General features: G+C 45.9%; 1 protein-coding gene across 1 annotated transcript in view; it reads right to left on the reverse strand.

The window, feature by feature from the left end:
* LOC106591398 (polycystin-1) overlaps positions 1–8,991 on the reverse strand; it is a 187,302-nt gene that overhangs the window by 65,602 nt on the left and 112,709 nt on the right. The window contains exons 37-38 of the mRNA XM_082958430.1: positions 5,882–5,966; positions 4,241–4,420 (exon numbers count right to left, since the gene is read on the reverse strand). Of these exons, the coding sequence (XP_082814556.1) occupies positions 4,241–4,420; positions 5,882–5,966 (265 nt within the window). The remainder of the gene's footprint in view (positions 1–4,240; positions 4,421–5,881; positions 5,967–8,991) is intronic.

Here is an 8,991-nt window from a genome sequence, read left to right on the forward strand (position 1 = left end):
CATACACATATTTAGCAGATGTCATTGGTCACATACACATATTTAACAGATGTTATTGGTCCATACACATATTTAGCAGGTGTTATTGGTCCATACACATATTTAGCAGGTGTTATTGGTCCATACACATATTTAGCAGGTGTTATTGGTCACATACACATATTTAGCAGATGATATTGGTCCAAACACATATTTAGCAGGTGTTATTGGTCCATTCACATATTTAGCAGGTGTTATTGGTCACATACACATATTTAGCAGGTGTTATTGGTCACATACACATATTTAACAGGTGTAATTGGTCACATACACATATTTAGCAGATGATATTGGTCCAAACACATATTTAGCAGGTGTTATTGGTCCATTCACATATTTAGCAGGTGTTATTGGTCACATACACATATTTAGCAGGTGTTATTGGTCACATACACATATTTAGCAGATGTTATTGGTCACATGGTTAGCAGATGTTCATGGTCACATACACATGGTTAGCAGATGTTAAGGCGAGTGTAGTGAAATGCTTGTGCTTCTAGTTCTGACAATGCAGTAATATCTAACAAGTAATCTAACAATTCCACAACAACTACCTTATACACACACAAGTGTAAAGGAATGAATATGTACATGTAGCGGCAAAGGCAAAATGCAATAGATGGTATAAAATGAGATGAGTAATGTAAGATATGTAAACATTACTAAAGTGGCATTATTTAAAGTGCTAGTCACTTTAAATAATGCCACTTTAGTAATGTTTACATATGATCCATTTATTAAAGTGGCCAATGATTTGATGTCGGCAGCAGCCTCTCAATGTTAGTGATGGCTGTTTAACAGTCTGATGGCCTTGAGATAGAAGCTGTTTTTCAGTCTCTCGGTTCCAGCTTTGATGCACCTGTACTGACCTCGCCTTCTGGATGATAGCGGGGTGAACAGGCAGTGGCTCGGGTGGTTGTTGTCCTTGATGATCTTTTGGCCTCCCTGTGACATCGGGTGGTGTAGGTGTCCTGGAGGGCAGGTAGTTTGCCCCCGGTGATGCGTTGTGCAGACCTCACTACCCTCTGGAGAGCCTTACGGTTATGGGCGGAGCAGCTGCCGTACCAGGCGGTGATACAGCCCGACAGGATGCTCTCAATTTGTAAAGGTTTGTGAAGGTTTTAGGTGACAAGCCAAATTTCTTCAGCCTCCTGAGGTTGAAGAGGCGCTGCTGCACCTTCTTCACCACGCTGTCTGTGTGGGTGGACCATTTCAGTTTGTCCGTGATGTGTACGCCAAGGAACTTTTCCACCTTCTCCACTGCTGTCCAGTCGATGTAGATATGGGGCTGCTCCCTCTGCTGTTTCCTGAAGTCCACGATCATCTCCTTTGTTTTGTTGACGTTGAGTGAGAGGTTGTTTTCCTGACACCACACTCCGAGGGCCCTCACCTCCTCCCTGTAGGGTGTCTCGTTGTTGTTGGTAATCAAGCTTACTACTGTAGTGTCGTCTGCAAACTTGATGATTGAGTTGGAGGCGTGCATGGCCACGCAGTCATGGGTGAACAGGGAGTACAGGAGAGGGCTGAGAACGCACCCTTGTGGGGCCCCAGTGTTGAGGATCAGCGAAGTGGAGATGTTGTTTCCTACCTCCACCACCAGGGGGGCGGCCCGTCAGAAAGTCCAGGACCCAATTGCATAGGGCGGGGTTCAGACCCTGGGCCTCCAGCTTGATAATGAGCTTGGAGGGTACTATGGTGTTGAATGCTGAGCTGTAGTCAATGAACATCATTCTTACATAGGTATTCCTCTTGTCCAGATGGGTTAGGGCAATGTGCAGTGTGATGGCGATTGCATCGTCTGTGGATCTATTGGGGCGGAATGCAAACTAAGGTGGGTATAGGGTGTCAGGTAAGGTGGTGGTGATATGATCCTTGACTAGTCTCTCAAAGCACTTCATGATGACAGAAGTGAGTGCTATGGGGCGATAGTCATATAGTTCAGTTACCTTTGCCTTCTTGGGTACAGGAACAATGGTGGCCATCTTGAAGCATGTGGGGACAGTAGACTGGGATAGGGAGAGATTGAATATGTCCGTAAACACATCAGCCAGCTGGTCTGGGCATGCTCTGAGGGATGCCGTCTGGGCCAGTAGCCTTGGGAGGGTTAACACGTTTAAATGTCTTACTCACATCGGCCACGGAGAAGGAGAGGGGAGGCCTGCAGTCCTTGGTAGCGGGTCGCATTGGTGGCAATGTATTATCCTCAAAGCTGGCAAAGAAGGTGTTTCGTTTGTCTGGAAGCAAGACGTCAGTGTCCGTGACGTGGCTGGTTTTCTTTTTGTAGTCCGCAATTGCCTGTAGACCCTGCCACATACATCTAATGTCTGAGCCGTTGAATTGCGACTCCATTTTGTCCCTATACCAACATATTGTTTGTTTGATTGCCTTGCGGTAGGGAATAACTACACTGTTTGTATTCGGCCATATTCTCAGTCATCTTTCCATGGTTAAATGCGGTGGGTCGCGCTTTCAGATTTTGATAGTCACCGTGGGTACAACATCTCCAATGCACTTCCTTATAAACTCACTCCCCGAATCAGCATATTAATCGATGTTATTCTCTGAGGCTGCCAGGAACATTTCCCAGTCCGCGTGATCAAAACAATCTTGAAGCGTGGATTCTGATTGGTCAGACCAGCGTTGAATGGTTCTTGTCACGGGTGCATCCTGTTTGAGTTTCTGCCTATAGGACAGTAGGAGGAAAATGGAGTCGTGGTCGGATTTGCCGAAGGGAGGGCGGGGGAGGGCCTTGCATCGTGGAAGTTGGAGTAGCAGTGATCCAGAGTATTGCCCACGCGAGTGCTACAATCAATATGCTGATAGAATTTAGGTAGCCTTGTTCTCAGATTTACTTTGTTAAAATCCCCATCTACAATAAATGCAGACTCAGGGTATGTGGTTTCCAGCTTACATAGAGTCCAGTGAAGTTCCTTGAGGGCCGTTGTGGTATTCGCTTGAGGGGGGCTTTACACGGCTGTGACAATAACCGACGAGAATTCTCTTGGGAGATGATATGGTCGGCATTCGATTGTAAGGAATTCTAAGTCAGGTGAACCAAAGGACTTGAGTTCCTCTATGTTGTTATAATTACACCATGATTCGTTAATCATGAACCTTCTTCCCAGAGAGATGTTTATTTCTGTCGGTGCGACGCATGAAGAATCCCAGTGGCTGTACAGACACCAACAACATATCCAGAGAGAGCCATGTTTCCGTGAAACAGAGAATGTTACAATCTCTGATGTCTCTCTGAAAGGCAACCCTTGCCATAATTTCGTCTACCTTGTTGTCTAGAGACTAGACATTGGCGAGTAATATACTCCGAAGCGGTGAGAGGCAGCTCCGTCTTCCTCTTCTGCGGCGACGTTGTTTTGGGTCGGCCTCTGGTATTAGATCCAATGTCCTGGGTGGTGAACCGAACAAAGGATCCACTTCGGGAAAGTTGTATTCCTGGTCATAATGTTGATAAGGTGACTTCGTTCTGATATCCAATAGTTCTTCCCGGCTGAATGTAATAACACTTAAGATTTTCTGGGCTAACAATGTAAGAAATTATATATAAAAAAACTAAATACTGCATAGTTTCCTAAGGACTAGAAACGAGGCGACCATCTCTGTCGGCGCCATCTGTGTGTGTATTATCAGGTGTGTGTGTGTGTATTATCAGGTGCGTGTGTATTATCAGGCGTGTGTGTGTATTATTAGGTGTGTGTGTGTTTATCAGGTGTGTGTGTGTGTGTATTATCAGGTGTGTGTATGTGTATTATTAGGTATGTGTGTGTGTGTATTATCAGGTGTTTGTGTGTTTATCAGGTGTGTGTGTGTGTGTATTATTAGGTGTGTGTGTGTATTATCAGGTGTGTGTGTGTTTATCAGGTGTATGTGTGTGTATTATCAGGTGTGTGTATTATCAGGTGTGTGTGTGTATTATTAGGTGTGTGTGTATTATTAGGTGTGTGTGTGTGTGTGTGTGTATTATCAGGTGTATCTCTACTTTAAAAATATATATATATATTTAACCTTTATTTAACTAGGCAAGTCAGTTAAGTGAATTATTATTTACAATGACGGCCTAGGAACAGTGGGTTAACGGCATTGTTCAGGGCAGAACAACAGATTTTTACCTTGTCAGCTCGGGATTCGATCTAGCAACCTTTCGGTTACTGGCCTAATGCTCTAACCACCTGCTGCCCGTACTTACAGGCCGTATGAAGGTGACAGCGTCAGGTGGAACGAAGAGACTGGCAGCGAAAGCTGTGAGGTGACGGGTGCTGCAGACGGCCCGGCTGGCATTAGTCTCTGCCAGCGGCACCATGCCGTCTGTACGCCACAGCTTGGCGCTCTCGCTGAAGTACTGGCACAGGGACGCAAACACACCCACCTAGAGAAGGGATGGAATGAGTCAGAGAGATATTTAGAAGGGAAGGGTTTTCAACACAGGTCAACACTTGGTTTCCTTCTTAGAGAGTTTGTCAGTGTGTGTCACCACCCTAGACAGAGGAAGGGTTTAAGAACAGATTCTATGAACTACATACGCTCACCGGATAGTTTATTAGGTACACCCATCTAGTACCCGATCGAACCCCCCCCCCCCCTTTCCTCCAGAACAGCCCGAATTCTTCGGGGCATGGATTCTACAAGGTGTCGGGGACGTTCCACAGGGATGCCGGTTCATGCTGACGCGATGGCGTTACACAGTTGCTGCAGATTGGACGGTGGTACATTCCTGCTGCCAACAGCCTGCTCCATCTCATCCCAGAGATGTTCTATTGGGTTTGGTCAGCAACAACGTTCTGATTGGCTGTGGCGTTCCATCGGTGCTCAGTTGGTATCAAGAGACCTAACGTGTGCTAGGAAAACATTCCCCACACCAGTACACCACCGCCACCAGGCAGGATGGGTCCATTGCCCAGTGTTGGTGACGGCCTGCCCACTGGAGCCACTTCTTCTTGTTTATAGCTGATAGTAGTGGAACCCGGTGTGGTCGTCTGCTGTAATAGCCCATCAGTGACAAGGAGGGGCGAGTTGTGTGTTCTGAGATGCCGTTCTGCACACCACTGTTGTACTGCTCCGTTATTTGTCTGTTTGTGGCCCCGAATGTTCGCTTGCACGATTCTTGCCATTCTCTTTCGACCTCTCTCATCACGGAGCTGTTTTCACCCACAGGACTGCCGCTGACTGGATGTTTTGTGTTTGTCACATCATTCTTGGGAAACCCTAGACTGTAGTGTGTGAAAAGCCCAGGAGGGCGGCCATTTCTGAGACACTGGATCCGGCGTGCCTGGCACCAACGATCATACCACTGCACCACGCTCAGAGTCTCTTAGGTCACTCGTTTTGTCCATTTTAACGTTCAATGGAACAGTAACTGAATGCCTCGATGCCTGTCTGCCTGCTTTATATAGCAAGCCCTGGACACGTGACTCACTGTCTGTAGGAGCTAACCATGTCGGTGTACGAGGTGGTCTACCTAACACTGTCTGTAGGAGCTAACCATGTCGGTGTACGAGGTGGTCTACCTAACACTGTCTGTAGGAGCTAACCATGTCGGTGTACGAGGTGGTCTACCTAACACTGTTTGTAGGAGCTAACCATGTCGGTGTACGAGGTGGTCTACCTAACACTGTCTGTAGTAGCTAACCATGTCGGTGTACGAGGTGGTCTACCTAACACTGTCTGTAGGAGCAATCCATGTTGGTGTACGAGGTGGTCTACCTAATAAACTGTTCTGTAAGTGTATGTATAATGCTTTATAACGTCCTTTATAATGCACTTAAAATGTGTTATGACACCGACTCAAAGCGCCCATGAATTATACATTTAAGTTTAAACAAACACCCACCTCCAGACGCACCCCCGCGCTGGGGGAGTCAGTGGTACAGCCCGTTGTCACGTTGACATAGTAGTCCAGGGTCGTGTCATGGGACCTGGGCAACGGGAGAAGAGAGAGGGGTGGTTGGTTAGATCTGAGCAAAATGGCTGCCGAAGTTGACATGTATACACAGCATTTACAGTATGAACAAACTCTATGAAGTGTTTCACTGTCTTGATAAGAGGAAGTTCATCTCATGACTTAACATAAGACATCCAGAGGAGAGACCGCTTAGACAGACGAGAGAGACAGAGGCCACTTAGACAGCCGAGAGAGAGACAGAGAGGCCACTTAGACAGACGAGAGAGAGGCCACTTAGACAGACGAGAGAGAGGCCACTTAGACAGACGAGAGAGAGACAGAGAGGCCACTTAGACAGACGAGAGAGAGACAGAGAGGCCACTTAGACAGACGAGAGAGAGACAGAGAGGCCACTTAGACAGACGAGAGAGAGACAGAGAGGCCACTTAGACAGACGAGAGAGAGGCCACTTAGACAGACGAGAGAGAGACCACTTAGACAGACGAGAGAGAGACAGAGAGGCCACTTAGACAGACGAGAGAGAGGCCACTTAGACAGACGAGAGAGAGACCACTTAGACAGACGAGAGAGAGACCACTTAGACAGACAGAGAGACCACTTAGCCAGACGAGCGAGACAGAGAGAGACCACTTAGACAGACAGAGACCGCTTAGACAGACGAGAGAGACAGAGAGAGACCGCTTAGACAGACAGACAGAGACAGAGAGACCGCTTAGACAGACAGACAGAGACCACTTAGACAGACAGAGAGAGACCACTTAGACAGACAGAGAGAGACCGCATAGACAAAGAGACAGAGAGAGCCCGCTTAGACAGACAGAGAGACAGAGAGAGACCACTTAAACAGACGGAGAGAGACCACTTAGACAGACAAAGAGACAAAGAGAGAGAGAGAGAGACCGCTTGGACAGAGAGAGACCAATTAGAAAGACAGAGAGAGACCACTTAGAAAGACAGAGAGAGAGTGAGAGACCACTTAGACAGACAGAGACCACTTAGACAGACAGAGAGACCGCTTAGACAGACGAGAGAGACCGCTTAGACAGACGAGAGAGACAGACAGTGAGACCGCTTAGACAGACGAGAGAGACAGAGAGAGACCACTTAGACAGACGAGAGAGAGACCACTTAGACAGACAGAGAGAGACCACTGAGACAGACAGAGAGAGAGACCACTTAGACAGACAGAGAGACCACTTAGACAGACAGCGAGAGAGAGAGAGACCACTTAGACAGACAGCGAGAGAGAGAGAGACCGCTTAGACAGACAGAGAGAGAGAGAGACAGAGAGAGAGAGAGACAGAGAGACAGAGAGAGAGAGAGAGAGAGAGAGAGAGAGAGAAATAAAGAGAGAAAGAGAGATACAATGAAGCAATAAGGCCCGAGGGCAGTACCTGGATCCAGTAATATTCATAGTAGGGTGACGACCACTGTTCCCTCTAAGTGCTTTCTGCACTGAGTATATTTCAGTTCTGCTGAGCGAAAACTTGAATGTTGTGAAAATTCTGCGCAACTTCTGGCGCGCGTTTACTGTGGTCACTGAGGCTGTACCAGCTTTAAGTTACAGTTTTAACAGTGATCACTGAGGCTGTACCAGCTTTAAGTTACAGTTTTAACAGTGATCACTGAGGCTGTACCAGCTTGAAGTTACAGTTTTACCAGTGGTCACTGAGGCTGTACCAGCTTGAAGTTACAGTTTTAACAGTGGTCACTGAGGCTGTACCAGCTTTAAGTTACAGTTTTAACAGTGATCACTGAGGCTGTACCAGCTTTAAGTTACAGTTTTAACAGTGATCACTGAGGCTGTACCAGCTTTAAGTTACAGTTTTAACAGTGGTCACTGAGGCTGTACCAGCTTTAAGTTACAGTTTTAACAGTGATCACTGAGGCTGTACCAGCTTTAAGTTACAGTTTTAACAGTGATCACTGAGGCTGTACCAGCTTTAAGTTACAGTTTTAACAGTGGTCACTGAGGCTGTACCAGCTTTAAGTTACAGTTTTAACAGTGGTCACTGAGGCTGTACCAGCTTTAAGTTACAGTTTTAACAGTGGCCAGGTAGGCTACTGTGGCTATTTGATCATAATGTAGACCTACCAGTTTGGTCTACCATCAAAAACAATGGAGAAAATGCATCCCATAACATTTTAACATGGAAATAGCTGTTCTATCATTCAGCCTACAGTAGCAGCCAATGTGTGGTGTTCAGACTTTTGAAAAAAACATTCAGGGCTTGACATTAACCTTTTTATCCACTTGTCCTTCAGACAAGGAGGTGACTGAAAATGTTGTTGAGTCGTTTGATGCAAGAAACCATTTTATTCCCATACCATTATTACAGAGAATCAGACAAATACAATACAAATACAACACTGCCCCTTTAAGACAAAAAAGCTCTTTAACTGACTCCCTTTTTAAAGATGTCTAGAAATGCACGTGTTGTGTCTTGTAGGAAGCAACCACTCCCCCATTGCTGACTAAAACATATCTAGAACTGGGCTAATAACTCACTAACTAGCAAAGGGTATGAACAAACGTGGCTACATGCAGCTCTCGCTTTGATCTCAAAACAAGCTCATCTAATCACGACCGCTGACTCTGTAAAGACAGTCACATTCAAAGTGAATGGTACATACAGTGCCTTGCGAAAGTATTCGGCCCCCTTGAACTTTTCGACCTTTTGCCACATTTCAGGCTTCAAACATAAAGATATAAAACTGTAATTTTTTGTGAAGAATCAACAAGGGGGACACAATCATGAAGTGGAACGAAATTTATTGGATATTTCAAACTTTTTTAACAAATAAAAAACTGAAAAATTGTGCGTGCTAAATTATTCAGCCCCCTTAAGAGACTGAAATTTTTGCCCATTCCTCCTTGCAAAACAGCTCGAGCTCAGTGAGGTTGGATGGAGAGCGTTTGTGAACAGCAGTTTTCAGTTCTTTCCACAGATTCTCGATTGGATTCAGGTCTGGACTTTGACTTGGCCATTCTAACACCTGGATATGTTTATTTGTGAACCATTCCATTGTAGATTTTG

This window comes from Salmo salar, chromosome 12 (assembly GCF_965601325.2).
Source record: "Salmo salar chromosome 12, fSalSal1, whole genome shotgun sequence".
In the NCBI taxonomy this organism is placed as follows: domain Eukaryota; kingdom Metazoa; phylum Chordata; class Actinopteri; order Salmoniformes; family Salmonidae; genus Salmo; species Salmo salar.